At 44.4% G+C, this 15,807-nt stretch overlaps 1 protein-coding gene across 6 annotated transcripts in view; it reads right to left on the bottom strand.

Moving 5' to 3' along the window:
• The window catches only part of si:dkey-237h12.3 (teneurin-3), a 186,729-nt gene that overhangs the window by 2,916 nt on the left and 168,006 nt on the right, over positions 1–15,807 (bottom strand). For all 6 annotated transcript variants that reach the window (XM_061047579.1, XM_061047578.1, XM_061047577.1 and 3 more), the window contains 7 exons: positions 15,405–15,637; positions 13,466–13,620; positions 8,562–9,445; positions 7,332–7,507; positions 6,633–6,868; positions 5,625–5,921; positions 868–2,479 (listed from right to left, as the gene is read on the bottom strand). In XM_061047579.1, coding sequence (XP_060903562.1) covers positions 868–2,479; positions 5,625–5,921; positions 6,633–6,868; positions 7,332–7,507; positions 8,562–9,445; positions 13,466–13,620; positions 15,405–15,637 — 3,593 coding nt within the window. The remainder of the gene's footprint in view (positions 1–867; positions 2,480–5,624; positions 5,922–6,632; positions 6,869–7,331; positions 7,508–8,561; positions 9,446–13,465; positions 13,621–15,404; positions 15,638–15,807) is intronic.

A 15,807-nucleotide genomic window follows, 5' to 3' on the forward strand; every position in this document is an offset into this window, starting at 1 on the left:
GTAAAATGTAGAAAGTAATACCACCGAGCACATCAGTGTGGGCTAATGAATCCCCCTTATAGATTACTATAAGGTGATTCATTAGCTTAAAGAATATAATTAGCAACTGTTTTTGCAAACTGATAATAACCAGCCTCCCTGTTGTGGGGATCCAATGTTTTTATTTGGAATATGATCGTAAAACAAATTTATTTTTGCTTAAAATCTGATAAAAAAAAAGTTAGCATTCAATGTAAACATTGAGTATTCAAAATACAAAAGGACTATGTGTCCACCTGTCATAGTTTCCGGGTAGAAAAACGCTGGTTGTGCACTCAGGGGTGCTAGCATGAAGTGTTTGTGTGTAAGAAGAAAAGCGTTGCACGTCAGTCCTGTCTCTATGACAACAGTCTGTTGACAACGACCGCTGCATGACCGACACTGCTCCGTTACTTTTTACTGAACGTTTTATATTTGAGATCGTTTATTTCCTGATCAGACACGGAGCGAGGAGGATGTGAGTACAAGACATACTCCATAGGCAGCAAAACTAGAAGGACTATCATACATTTGGAAAAGAGCGCCGGTGACGTCAACAGCACCTTCCTGAAAAGTTGAAAGATTTCCAGTTGAAGCGCTCGGAGCGGCCGCACAACAAAAGCGGAGTGCTCAGAAAAAAAGTCGCTAGACACTGCGCTCTTTTTTCCTAGGGGGCCGCTTGCTGCTGTTAACGCTCTCTGCTCATTTAGAACAACTGAAAAAAAAGATGCTGGTGCTCATAAAAAAATGCTAGGTGGACACATACGGATAGTTGATCCAGTTATTAGCTGCAGAACCTAATCAATCATCATCAACAATAGTCATAGCTTTAACTGTGATATGTCTTACCTGCAACATACTCTCTCACTTCATGGACTTTGCTGATGGGGTTGTTGTTTCTGAACATGTATAAATTAAAAGGCGCTGGTTCTTTGCCAAGTTTTTTCCAAGTAGAAACATCTGGAACGGTCCACCTTCCAGACATTATGTCATAATCCTGCTCCCCGAAGTGCAGCAGCTTGGTCAGGGGGTCATAAAGTCCCCCGTGAAACCCGAGCACAAGCTGGAAGTCTGGGTTGGAGTCGAAGTAGATCTCGCCATATGCCGTGTACTGGAGCTGTTTGACCAGGAGGCCGTTGCTTGTAAAGATGGCCAGAGGCGTGCCGGTGTTATCGCAGGCGATGTAAAACTCCTCCCCACTGCTGATCTCCATAGCAAACAGGTGGCCCTGCAGGTCATAGTAGAGCGACGTGATCTCTGAACTGGAGTGGTTGTATACGTGTGTAATCCTGGCCGGGTAGCTCAGGTCTGCGTAGAAGTACTGCAGGTGTTGGCCCAAGCTTGTCTTGGTGGAAACTCTGCGTCCGAGTCCGTCATAGCGGTACTGAATCGTCCAGCCACTGCTCTTGCTGTAGACCCGCACCAAGAGTCCTTTGGAGTTATACTCAAAGATCTCTGCTCCCCTCTGACGGAGGAAACCGTCCTCATCCATCCTGTACTGGATATCTCCCAGGCGGGTGATGCGGTCTCTCAAGTCGTAGCGTAGAGGAAGAAGTCTGGCGCTGTTTCCTGCGTTCAGAAGATGCAGATTTCCATTGAGGTCGTACGTGTAGCGCCACATGACTTTGTCGTTCAAGTACACGGTCTGGAGCTGGCCGTCCACGTCGTACTCATAGCTGTACTTGGTGGTGTTTGCAAAGGGGCCAATCTTGATCTCTCGCTTGGTGACTCGGCCCACGTCGTCATACTGGAACGTGATCCAGTACATGAGCGAGCGGAATATCTCGTACTGGATCTCCTTGATGCGCCCGTGTGCATCAAAGTGCTTGGTGTAGGTCATGACTGCGGTGGATATGATCTGATTTATGTCATAGTAGATGACCCCAAACTTCCCGAACTGTTCCACCTTTCCAGAGATGTCATCAAACTGGTAGAGGTCGATGGGCAGAGGGGTTTCGTTGATGACGCCTTGCACGCTGGTGACCCGCAGGCTGCTGTCGTAGGTGTAATCAAAGCGGGCGTTGACCATGCCGTCCTCACTGAAGCGGAAAATCTGCCGGTCTACCAGGGGGCCCACCTGCCGGTAACGGATGGAGCAGATGAAACCTTCATTCTGCAGGTTGACGGTCTTCAGCACCCCGGCGGTCTCGTCGTAGGTGAAGCTGACTCTGGTGCTGTCGTACAGGATCTCCGACAGTTTGTTCTGGCGGCGGTACCTGTACAGAACCCGGCGCCCTGTGCCCAGGTGAGCTACTCTCAGCAGGAGGCCGTCTTCGCTGTAGTCCACAGCCACCGATGCGTTGCTCTCCGGCGGGTGATAAAGGTTCCTGTAGTAGCCCACTGAACGGATGGTCTGCATGGTGTAGCGTGCTACGCTTGGCATCGTTACAGCCGAGAGTCGGTCCAGGGAGTCGAAATCAAATATGTACTGGCGTTGACTGTGGAGCAGGAGAACCATAGACTGCAGAGAAAGGAGAGAAAAAAATCAAGTGTTTTGTTGATTTGTGTGATATGCATAATATACAGGGTGCGATTTGTAAAATAAACAGAAACTTTATGAACAACAGGGGCCTATAGACTTTGAAGCCTTTTAGTCTACTTCTTTCAGAATAATTTCTTATAGAATAATTATATTATAGAATTATTCTTATTATTCAATGGTTTTAATTAAGTAATTATTATATATATATATATATATATATATCTATACATAGAATAATAACTTAATTAAAACAATTTCAGAACTTGAATTTAACCACTGCATATGCAGGAATATTTTAATCAATTTTGTAACATTTAATTCATCAAGTAGCGCTCTCTGTAAGACGTCAGCTTTAATATAAGAAAAGTGCTTTGATAAATCCTGTTTTTGTGTATTAAATGCTACAGAAATTTGTGATCGGTCAAACCACCTGTCAATCCTAATGTCATGTCGACTAAATTAGCCAATGTAAAATTAGACCCGCCCACATTTCTCCGTCTCGGAGCAGAATCTCCGAGAGTAGTTCTCTTTGAAACGAGACGGAGTGACGGTGGCTGCATGGAGTTTACTTTACATGAAAGAAGTTGTTGGAGGACACATTTTGTCCCCACCGGAGATAAAAATAATTCAGCAGAGGCAGGGCTATATAGACCAGAGGGGGGGGGAAATACCCCCCGTCCCCCCCGGAAAATCGCACCCTGATAATATATGTGTGATGCCAGGCGGGTGTGCTGCCAATTGTGAAATCTGTCAATGCAGAAAACCCAGCTTACTTTAAACTATATTGTCTTGCAGTCAACATGCTACATTACCTGTGTTCATTTTTATATGATATAAATTTAATCTATGTTCCTACTTTTGTACGTTCACAATAGATAAAGTTAGAAAAAAGTGTCTGTTTTCATGTACTGCTCCTCCTTGCTCCCTCTCCGCTCTGAGTCCGTCAGCTACGCTCTGCTGAGCCCACACTGTTAGACCCAACGTGGGCCAAGTCTGCTCTGATTGGTCCGATCTGCTCTGTCGTTATTGGTCAGTTGCTCAGCACGTTTCTCGGAAAGTTCAACACGATGCCACAACGAGCCAATGAGCTTAGATCAGTGATCTCACACTGACAAGACGTCTGACTGACACATTCTTATCGAGGGGGGCTAGAACCGAGCGTTACATGCAGCTAATGCTACAGCTAACAGGAGGACGTAGGAGAAGCCGCGTTTCCACGGACTTTGAATTTTTGCACATAGATGTGCCTAAACATGCACAGGACACTTGGAAAACACACTAAAGAGCATATAAAACCAGAAAAAGCAGAATATGGGACCTTTAACTTCCACGACGCACAGAGAGCCGTTTAATTAATTTACAGTAAATGCAGTTTGTACTCGTGTCTTCTTTAGGCGTACGACCCTGTCGGTTAAAATGTCAGGCCCAGTCATCCGTAGCTACACAGAGGTTCCCTGTGCTCCCTGAGCTCTCTGTGTTCCTTATGTCAGAGAGTTGACATGGCCTCGCCAGGTCACGCACGCAATGACAGGATGCAGACAAGACTGGCCTAGGAAATCTCTGCATGTTTTAATAGCTGAGCATCTCGGCGCTCTCATGAATAAACTCTAAAAACAGAATTCACAGATGGATGCAGATATAAGTTACCTTTTTATAACATATCATACTATCTATACACATTCTTGCATCAGTGTATTTTTGTTATAAGTGAGGAAGTAAACACCTTCATTTAGCATAGAATACTCTGAAGTCTGGGGCTGCAGACTTGGAGACCTGAACCCTGAAGTACTGATAAATGAAACTACTAAACTATTTACAGAAGCATTTCAATATTTTTTTTACAAATCTCATAGTCAGAAAGTCACACAAATAGAATAACAACTAGTAAACACAGTCAGAATAATTTGGGGTCTTGCAGAATTTTTTATAATCAAAGTCTGCCCGGTGCGTTGTATCTGTATTGATCCAGCTGCTGTTCTGCTGCTAAGACTAAGACACATTTCATTAGTATGTAAAGGACCCTGAACAATATTAAACATACTTGTTGCCATAGAGAGTCACCAGGTTTGTCTCTCAGCTGCACACAGATCAAATAAAAGAGTACGAGGTTCTACTCCGCCCCTGGTTTAGCTCAGTATGTAGAGCTGCCACCCCCCTTTGTAAGACTGCAGACCTCAACACACAAGCTGCTGGTTCGACGTTGGCCCTGAGACTATTTGGTGCATGTTTTTATCCCCACACTCCCTATCTCTCTGCCGCTGTCCAATCTAAATAAGGCAAAGGCAAAAGAGAAATAAAATATAAAATAAGGACGGAACAATATGGGGTGAAGGAAAACACATTTTCGGCCTTTAACTTAATTAGAAAGCTCGACAGTTCAGACCATGTTGGCGCCTTATTCTTAAAACCCTGAAATACTGTGTAGCAGAAAAGCAGTTAGATAAACCAGGTTATACTCTTTAATGTCCCTCAACCACCGCCTGACGACCAGCCTCCACCATCGGACTGTGTCGTCCCCACAACCACCACCGTCGTCGTCCTCATCATGCACGGCCTGCTCCGACCTCCACCTCAGCGGCGAGGAAGTGTGGACAACAGGAACTCGAGGAATACAAATATGCTCTTCTGTAAAGTGTCTTGAGATAACACGGCGCTATACAAATAATGATTGATTGATTCCTGGGTTTGCCACAGAATTTTTTTTTTTTAAGATGAATTTTTTTGGCTTTTTGTGCCTTTATTGGAGAGATAAGACAGTGGACAGAGTTGGAAATCAGGGAGAGAGAGTGGGGAATGACATGACATTGCCTCAGAATTTGAATGACATGCTAGAGATTTGAGGCATAGCTTGTGGACACCTCTTCCTCCACATTTTAATATCTAAACCTTGTAAATGAGGCTACTTAATCTCAAGGCATTTCACATTAATGACGGTGTTTTCTAAGTATTCCCTGCAAAAAGTGTCATTATATAAACGGAGCTGGTGGTTATGGCATATTAAGCCTTTTTCAGGGTGACCTCGGCTACATGTCAGGGACTTTATTCACCCTGTAGTGATAATGACAGGCCGGGCGTACAGTAAATGGTACATAGTGCTTCCTCATGTCCGGCTATTTTTTCTCACCTGCTCCAGGTAGGTGTAGCTCCATATCTTTCCATCAGCGAACACCCTGGAAATCAGGCGGCCTTGGCCATCATACTCGAGCCTCTCAGTGGTGGGCCCTCTCTGCAGAGCGCTGATTTGCCCGCTGCTAGTGCGGCTCACGTTCACCGGCAGCAGCTTACTGCTGGGCATCCACAGCACCGGGTGGCCCGCTGTGTCGTATATGATCTTTAAGAGGAACTTCCTGTGGTCATCGTAAATCTTCTCGGTCCTCAGCGTGCGATCGTAATCGACTGAGAGGATGTTCCGTCCATTCACCTGTGGAAAAATATACATGAGAACTAAAACGACAACTCATCTCACGGCTGCTAACAAAACTAATAATTTATATCTAACTGATAGAAAGAAAGAAAACACACAATCAGCACACAGTCTTTACAATACAGGGACGACTGTTCTTTCTCTGGACGTCTTTCTAAAGGTATTCACAAGAATTCTCTCTGCGATTGTCAGAAGATTTACACCCCCTTTTACAAGGCTCATTAAACGGAGAGACGCTCTGGCTGTTGTTCAGGTACACTTAAATCATAACCTCTCAAATTTAATAGATATAAAAAATTACTCAAAAGGCAACGCAGCCATCCAAAGTTGAGTTCATGAAGTACCCTTAATCATAAATCTGTGTGTCAGATTCTACGCTGAGAGAAATGAGACGAGGTGTGCTAAAAAATATCGAAAGCTCTTGACATCAGGGACTACATGTTGATGCAACCGTCAAAACCTCAAAAGATAGAAAAAATACACCTTTTCTTAAATGTATAATAAAAGGCATGACAGCTACAGACATAGAAAAGAAACATCTGTCCAATCAGATTTTTACCTTCTGCAATTCATTCATTTCTCACTGTAACAATCCATCACTTAGGGGGGAAACAAGGCCAAGAGCAGCCGCTCTTGTATGCAAGGGGTTGCTGATCATTTACATATGCCACAAGGAAGAAGAGGGGGGAAAAAGAAAATGAAACGTACCCTGAGTTTCCGTCCAAACACTATTACTTTCCCTCTGGCTTGTTCTTTGCGGAAGCGCCATTCGACCAAGTTTTGCCCACTCTCCCCTGGCAGGCTCATGTTGCGTCTGGCCACAGTCGGGTTTGCGGCGCCTGCCAGGATGTGTGGCTCTGTCTGGTAGTGGGTGTCCATCCCGTTGGCATAGGTAATCCTCAGCGAGTTGTCGAAGCCCACTTGAAAGCTACTTCTACATTGGTCTGTTGATTGTAATCAAATAGAGAGCAAAAAAAAAAAAAAAAAAAGAGCAACTTAGGACAGAGGCGTACATGATTACACACCAGAATTTATGTAAAGATATTCCCATGAGAAAAGTAGTCGGTGCACTTAACTCCTTAATATTCTAAATTAAATACTTTTTTTTTTGCAAAAAAGAGTGCATGTGAGTGATGTGCTGAAATAACTGGACCATCTGGCTCTGGCAGAGAGTAGAAACCATTTAAATACAAGGTTGATGTGTCTCCCTGTAACTGGAAACCCTCTCACTGAGAGAGCAATCATTTACACTGTCGTCTGTCAGAGCCTCTGAGCTGTGATGATACACGACTTAAGCTTACTCAACATTGCCCCGGCGACCCCCTCTGAAACAATGACAAATAACGGCTTACAAACTAGCCGCCGGAGTTTAGAGGTGGGGGAAACACGAGCGTGTGGTTGACTCACCCTGAGCCAGAGTGTAGAAGGCACGGATGGTCGAGGTATTGGTGGTGATGCTGATTTCCTCCTCGGACATGGAGCTCTCGATGTCCACCGTCAGCGCGCTGTATATATCCGCGTACAAGTTGTTCACCATCCCCGTGGGGAACGTCACATTCATCAGGCGTCCTTCACTGTCATAGCTGTTTGACAAAAGAGAGCATGAAATGATCGGTGCCACAGTGTGTTTAATTATCAGCTCTTCTGTATTTGTGGAGTAAGACGATCGACTTTATTGTAATTAAAATGTCACTTTTCCCCCCCCTCATGTTCGGTTCTCAGAGCGTAAGTGAGGGGCTGTCTGCATCAACCCGAGGCGCAATCCAAATATTTGATATGGGGGAGTGACACATCTCATCAGCCACCCTTTTCACTCCAGTTTTATGTGAATGAATTCAATTATTTGGGTGATTGATATGTCATTACAATCTCAACTGAATGCTTTGCTGTTTTAGTTATAGAGGGTTATCATTTATGGTGTAATGAGACATGACAGTGAATCAAACAGAGGAGACAAATTCAATCAGTGACAGGCCCGGTCATTGGATAGAGGGGTCCTGACATTTGATGTAACTTTGCTCCTCTCCTGCTAACCTCCACTTCATGGGACACCTGATTCTTCTCGTCATTTTTTTGTCATGTTAGAAACAAGGAGGTGAAGTAGCATACTTTGTGGATATTATTACAGTCTAACTAGGCTATACAACAGAGCTGAGGCACATTTTATAATTAGGTTTCAATTAAATGAGCCCCTAAAGCAGTGTGCAGGTAAGTACCAATTATAGAGTAAACTCATACTGAGCTGTGAGACAAGAAAGAACACAGTTTCATCTTTTTGCCTCCTCATCTTTCCAGGTTTTTAGTTCAGAATTTAAAACAATTTACAGAGATATTAGAATCACTCTCAGCTCAGGCACTCGGAATAACACATCCCTTATCTGCAAGGTCGATTTTTACTGCCTCTTCATCCTTAAGAATTAGGGAATCCTTTTTTCCCTGAACACAAAAACTATCTCCCAAAATGCCAAGTGGATGTGCTCACATAACGTCTATTAGTATGCACAAAATGGGAGGTGTGTTTTATTAGTACAAATGGGCATGTAGCAGATGCAGAAAGCTTAAATGAATTGTGACCTAAATCAGTCTCACTTTGGCAGATTTTCACAGAGTGAACCTGCCAGTCTAAATTATACTTACTCGTAGAAAGTGGTCCAGCCAATCTCTGATGTCTTTGTAGCCAGGAGACCGTTGTTGCCATGGTAGGTAAGAAGCACGAGCTCATGGCCCTGTGCTGTAAGTGTTTTCAGTCCACCGTTGGTGCCCATGGTCAGCCAGATCACTTGGTTGTCAGGGGCAACGATACGCACTGGCGTCCGGTTTGGATCTCTGCGGATTCTCAGAGTGTTGCCACTGCTGTCAGTGACAGCTGTGATGTCGTTCTCTGTGCTGTAGCTGAAAGAGTATTTCAAGTCCCCGGTGAGCAGGCTCGCAGTGTGCTGGTGGGTGCCATTGCTGTCAAACACATAAAGCTCCTGGGCATCGGGGGAAGCCACCTCATACGTGCCCACACTGGAAGTCAAAGTTGGCCCGTTCCTAGAGATGGCCCGGATGCGGATGTTGCCCAGGTCTGCCACATAGAGGGTTCCATCTGGAGCTGCCACTAACGAAGATGGAGCATTGAGCCTTGCATCTTTGGCATAGCCGTCCCCTGTCTGGTAGCAGTCGCAGTTGGCATCGTTCTTGCAGTCGCAGTCCGAGAGAGAGCCTGCCAAATGCGTTATCTCTCCATCCACAGAAACCTTCCGGATCCTGCTCATCTTCCTCTCATCTGTCTCTGCTATGTAGATGGCGCCGTGGTAAGATATGGCGATGGAAACGGCGAATTCCAGCGGGGTCAACTGCGCCCTCTGACCACCGGCCACACCTCGCTCCAGTCCGGCCAACGGGCAGTGAACGGGTCGGCCGGCGGCGATGCTCACTTGACCGTTCTCTGTGATGCGCAGCACTATGTTGTTGTCGAGGACGAACAGAGAGTTGTCCATCGGACTAACCGCGAGGTCTGTGGGCCACTCCAGAATCACCTGAAATACAGGACAGTATCGGATTAGTGTCTGTCGCTGTTTATTATTTTCTCAGACGTCCAATGATACATCTGCCTAAAACTAGTTATGTCGTAGCATTCTCTACAGGTGAAACATAAAGATTTGGTACATCAGACGGCGCCTGGTGCAAGAACCAAAGTTGACATAAAAGTTGCAGAGTCGTCTCTTGTTCCATCATTTTAGTTCGGTTATGTATAAAACACGATTTCAACTGGCCAGAAGGAATTTCCATAATCACATCCCTTTTGGGTTGAAGATTAGCTCTTATCGTTTTGTGCCCATGCCGCTGATACATACATTTACAGGATAATCCTGGTCGCAGTGACTGTACACGTTTTACATTATGCCCTCTGTGCCGTCTAAACATTTACATTTTGTCGAGCTGCTGCGGAGATTTCTAACTAAGTGCACTAAGTGTTTATTTCATTTGAGGCTGTATTAAAGTCAGTGCCTGTTGGGGACCTAGGCAAAAATTATTACTAGCGTTCATCACCATTATGTTTGCCAACGTCCCTACTCTTACTCCAAGATGGCGGCGCGAGCGCATCGCAAGGCCCAGCGTCTCTCTCAGATACCTCATTTCGTTACTCTATACTTGTATATGTGTAATGACAATAAAGTTGAATCTCATCTCTCATCTCTTCCTCTTTTTTCTCTCCTATAGACTGATAACTCCTCTTCATTTTTCTTTGTTGACTTTCATTGACAAACTTTGCTTTCACATCAATAATGCTGCAACTCTTAGCAGGGCAACGAGAGTGAGTGCTGTCGGATGGGGGCCCTCTTAGGTAGGATTCCTACTGTAATTGCAAAATGTGCATATTTAAGGTCACTGCTTTGGTTTAAAGAGGACATATTATCCCCCCTTCTCCACCTTTTCAAACACTCCCCCTGTGGTCTAAATGAAACATCTGTGCTGTGCTTTGGTCAAAATATAACATGAATCAAGCACCAGAGGAGGTTTGTGACCCTGTATAAACCAGCTCTCTCAGAACGCTCCGTTTTGGTGTGTGTCTCTTTAAATGCAATGAGTTTTCCCACTCCTTCCCTAGTGAGAATAAAAATGGTGGACCTGCTCATAAAGTTTTGCTCTTGGCTGGGGGTGGAGTCCCCCCCCCCCCCCAGAATCCCACTGTGACATCACAAGGAGAGCACATTTGAAACGGAGCATTTTTCTCTGTGTTGTAAGACTTATGCAGACCACAAACAAAGGACTGGATGGTTTATTTCACATGTTGTGGGTCAGTAGACTCTCAGGTTACCCAAATATATGTTCAACAACACTGTGAAAATTGATTTTTCATAATATGTCCCCTTTAAAGTTTGTCAGCTTTCAGGGGCCCCCTACTGGTTTGGGGCCCCAAGCAGTTGCCTGCCATGCCTGTTGAAAAACAGAACCTCTGATTACAGCTGCAGAAACGTCCCTCATAGTGCACTTCCTACCTTCCTGCCACTATTTGTGCCTTACTTACTGGGCAGAGAAGCAACCCATTGGGTGGACAGTTTGGCATCAATTAAAAGATGTCAAATTAAGCAAAAAAAAAATGACACCACTAATTATCACATTCTGGTAAATTCACAAGCAGATATCAGATTCCACCCTGGCCATCTCTTTCAGTCTGCTTGTCAGAAATGTGTCAGAGAATATCACGCTTGTTTGTAGCAGCACAAATGACTGGCCCGGCCTTCAAATACACAACTATGTCATTAAAACTGTCCAAAACGCTTTTTGAATTGTGCTTTTCCAAAAGGGTGATTAATAATAAAACAAACTGCCTTTAAGGCTGCCACTCGTCAAACTGCACCGAGCCAATTCTCTCGCAGGGATGCCTGAGGATCCCACTATCTCGCCAACACTATGTCTTTATTGGCTCAAACCAAATGACTCGGTAATTAGCAAAAAAAAAGTGACAAGCGTAATCCTTTGTCTCTTATGTTTTCCCCTTTTCAAGTCCTCCACCCACACACACACAAACACAAATGACTTTCTCCTTGTGTTTACATTTAAATATGTCCTCGTGCTGCCAAAGAAACACCCTTCAGTCCCCCCCCCCTCGCTCTCATTTTCTGATCTCTCATTTCTATTATTATCTAACCTTTGTGTAGGACACAAGAGTATTTATAAAATGTGCGGTCAGGGGGTTATTGAGATTTTTTTTGCTTCTGTAGTTCTTTGTATCTACTCTTGAAGTGTCCTGTTTGAAGTGTTGTACTCCCTTTCCTTATGGAAGATGAACACGAGGAGTCTAATTAAAATGTAAATTGGTTTGTTAAAAAAACAAAAAAACACAAGACAACTAAAGAGCACTGTTCTGTGTGCTGCACATAAGGGATGTAGAAGTGGTAAAACTTGATCCTGTGGCAATTTCATTCTCCACAGAAAAACACACTTAAGAAATCTCGTTCTGCATAAAACAGGATATGGAAGGTGTGAACCCACAGTTTGCATCTGATGAAGCCTTCTCTTCACTATTCATCGACAGTCGGATCTCCAAACTTGAAAGGGAGTGAAATGATGAGGGGGGGGGGGGGGGTATTAACATTCAAACACAGGGAGCTTCTTCTTTGGAAGAGGTGTCATGCTATTGTAATGCTGTAACACATCGTGTGTGGAGGGACTCGGTGCCGCTTTTATGTCCCCATCTCTTTTTTAGAAGGTAGACAGTAAATTTGGTCGGACAAAGCCGGCGGCCATTAAGTGCAGCAAAAAGAAGCAAAAGGTTTTATGTGCTGCAGCCTCTCCACCCCGGGGGCCCGGCTTCATTATCATGTGTGGTGGAAAGTGTCCTCAATCCCGAGTATTTCCAGAGGAGCCCACGAGCACAAATTCAGCCCCACAGCCACATCAAAACAAGCCCCCCTCAAACTGAGTAATTATTCTTCCCTCCGTATCATCTGCCGTGACCTGAAAACTCATCTCTTCAATAAACACTTCATGTCTCCACTTCCTGCTCTAAATCACATCTTCCTCCTTGCTCATATTTTTCTCCTGTACTTTCAGAGAAAAGAGGCTGCTCTTGTTGAATCGAGAGCAGAAAAAAAAAAAACCTGAACTTTTTATTCTCCGTCTCTCTGATGTTTCTTCACAGTTCTTCATATTGTTGGGTGTTCTAGGAACTGGAAGCTTTCTTTTTTTTTTCTCGCTCATCTGTCATATTTTTTCCCCTGGATAAGATCCGTCAGTGTAATGTTTCTCTTCTATTTAACATTGATTTAACCAGGGACTCCTGCTGAGATTAAAACTCTTTTTCTTAAAGTGCTCTGCTAAGACAATGTCACAGACTGACATCATAAAGCAGATAACAGAAAACATCTTAGGAGCTCAAACAAAAAAACAATCTAGCATATTGGATTACACAAGCAGAGATGCAATAAGAAGAGTAATTCAAAACATCCCACCCATGAAACAAACACATCCCGCACTTTATAAACCAGCGGGGGTAATCTTAAACCATCAAGATAAGTGTGTCGTAATGATCTTATGCCAAACAATAAATGAATTACACTTAAACATCTAGTTCTAATATTCTTTTAAACAGCAGCCAAAGAGAGAGAGAGAGAGAGAGAGAGAGAGAGAGCAAGCATTTCCCGTTGCAGTGATTTAAATTCCCAGAGAGAGACCAGTGTTTTTGCAATTTCAAATTTAATTGCATAAGGATCCAGACTGACGGAGCAGCATGTAAAAAAAGGTCTTTTACTTTGCAGAGGGAAGAGTTTGGGAAAGTGTTAATCAAAATATTGCAATAAGGTACATTTAAAACATGCCCCTTCATGTCCTGCTCTCCCTGGAAAAACCTTCAAAATACAATATTGGATAAGACGAGTTATGCTGCATATGTAATGTATAAGCTGTTAAAGGCTGAATATCAATGATGAGTCATGGGTGTGGAAACTGGAAGAGGGGTGGTGGGGGGGGCACAAGGTGGCGCTGCAGCATGCTCTGTTCGAGCTTGCAGGGCAGGGTTAACAACTGTCTGGCACTTGGGCGTCTCAAGTCACCTGATTTATGTCCATGCTGTTGTCGCAGGTCAGGGGGCGAGCAGACGTCAGGTCGTTGGAACCGAGGAAAGTGGACATGATGCCGTTCTGGTCCACCTTTCTGATTGTGGTGCCGTCAACAAAGTAAATCATGCCGTTCCTGTCCACGGCGATGCCTGTTGACAGCAAGTAAGAGGGGAGAAAAGACGAGACGGAGAGAGAGAAAGAAAGAAAAAAAAAGCCTTGTGACCGGAGCAAAACATGGCAGATATGCGGCATCTCTGGTTGCATGACTCAGTGGACAGAACACGATGGATACATGTGTCAAGCTTGGCTTCCCATTATTCAGGTCACTGCAAAAAGCACAGCAGTCAATAATTCATAGACTGCTTTTCTGGTATTAAATAATTTCTGAGGCAGAAGTGGGAAAGGCTGTATTCATACGGTATATATGCACTTGCCGCATCTTGTAACCCTCCTCCTCTCTAAAAAAAGGATGTGGGTGACAATGAGTGGTGAGTTTTTGTTTTTTTTTGTGTGTGGAGATTTTCTGACATTTTTTTTTTTGGGACACAGGCAATCATCAACAATCTGCACACCATTTGAGAAATGAATGAGCGAGGGAGCGGAAATGACAGCTCCGGCCAATTTTTGATGAAAAAAAAAAAGGGGGTTGAAAGACAGGCAGTTGCCATGGTGACGACTGCGGACTAAATTGTCTCAATGACTGAGTGTCAGCTCAGAGTTTCTAAGTTGCAGCCGAGCCAGTTGTGGAGCTGCAATAACCATTTGTCCCAAACTGGGAAAATACATTAACAGGGCACGGCGGCCTCCACACTGCCTCCCCGTGTCACCGGGCTGCTTAATAGAGAACAGCACCTATGGGATTCAATCATACCTCACATGCAGGGAGGACTATTTTTTCATTCTCCACATTGGTTTAAGCATGCTGCGGTACTGACTTTTATTCCAAAGACTGAAGGCAGCTCATATAGGGAAAAGATTGCTTAGGTGCATTCAGGATTTCAGAATGTTTTGAATAAAGCTTCACTTTCTGTTTTTCCCCCTCAGAGTACGATTTCTTTTTCAATGAAGCCTTTAAAAGCTTCTATGGAAGGTGAGTGGTTTGGTTTGACCTGTGGCTAGGTCTGCACAAGATTGCTTTCTGCTAAAACATTGACGAGCCCAGGGAGCCCACGGTGAATCTTTGGAAGCCCGGCTATTTGACGGTCTGAGAGCCTCAGACGGATGAAAAGTGTCACATTTGAGCAGATTTGACCAAATGTCTGAGGGGAGAAAAAAAAACAGAAAAAAAAACAGGAGCCATCTGCTGTTTCTTCTCTGGTCTCGGCTTCCACCCACTCCATCATTAGAGTCGCTCCCTCAGATTGCCTTCATGAGCCTTTATCACCCAGCCGAAGCTGAGCTATTGCAGTTTGGCATTCAGAGCGGGCAACGACTCGCACACAACAATTCATCTTGGCCTTTTCATCCAGAGGACTTTATGGAAAAGTGAGCAATCCAAGCACAAATGGCCATGTGCTATTTGAATGTGGGCTACCTGTTGTGCAGAGTGGGTAATAGCCTTTTGGGTAGCTTTTACTTTAAGCTTTAGATGCCTGTAGACTTAACTTACACCAGAGCGGCTTGAGAAAAAAGAAAGAACTTTTATGGAAGTATACAAAATAATTTATGCATTATACTCCTGGAGGATCCATCAACAACTTTTTGTTGTAGCACACCAGCTGTATTGTTTTAAGCTGACAGGCTTACTGACACCAACACATGACCCATGTCTCAAATAAATCCAATAAAATCAGAGAGCGTGTTGCGTTGGCACTGATCCAAATGGTGCACATAGATTTTAATTCCGCCATTGTTCCCCCCTGTCTTAGAAACCCATCAGCGTGTCCCGCCCCTCCATCTGAGAAACGACATCTTCATTAGTTTGTAACTGTACCTTTGGGTCCAGTGAGAGAGGCCTCTGGAGCTTTGCCTCCGTCACCACAGTGGTTCTCGTCAAAGGGCAGGCAGTGCTCCCCGGTCCCCGCCACCACCTCTGCGTTCGACTGCATGTCCTTGGTCCCGGTTAAGATTTTGGGTCGGTAGATCCGTCTGGAGTTGGTGTCTGACACGTAGAGCTGGCCGCTCACCGGATCAGTAGCCAGGTAATAGCGGTGAGCCGGGTTGTTACTGCATCCGAGACAGAAAAACTCAGTTATGAAAACTACAACTTCACTTTATTTCTGTGAATACCCTCCAGAGTGATGCCATGGATTTAAGTGAAATGGCATCAGGGGGACCTTGTTCACACTATTCAGTTTGAAATTGCATTAATAGAGTTGGCAGAAAGTGAATGCAGA

This window comes from Labrus mixtus, chromosome 10 (assembly GCF_963584025.1).
Source record: "Labrus mixtus chromosome 10, fLabMix1.1, whole genome shotgun sequence".
Taxonomy (NCBI): Eukaryota; Metazoa; Chordata; class Actinopteri; order Labriformes; family Labridae; genus Labrus; species Labrus mixtus.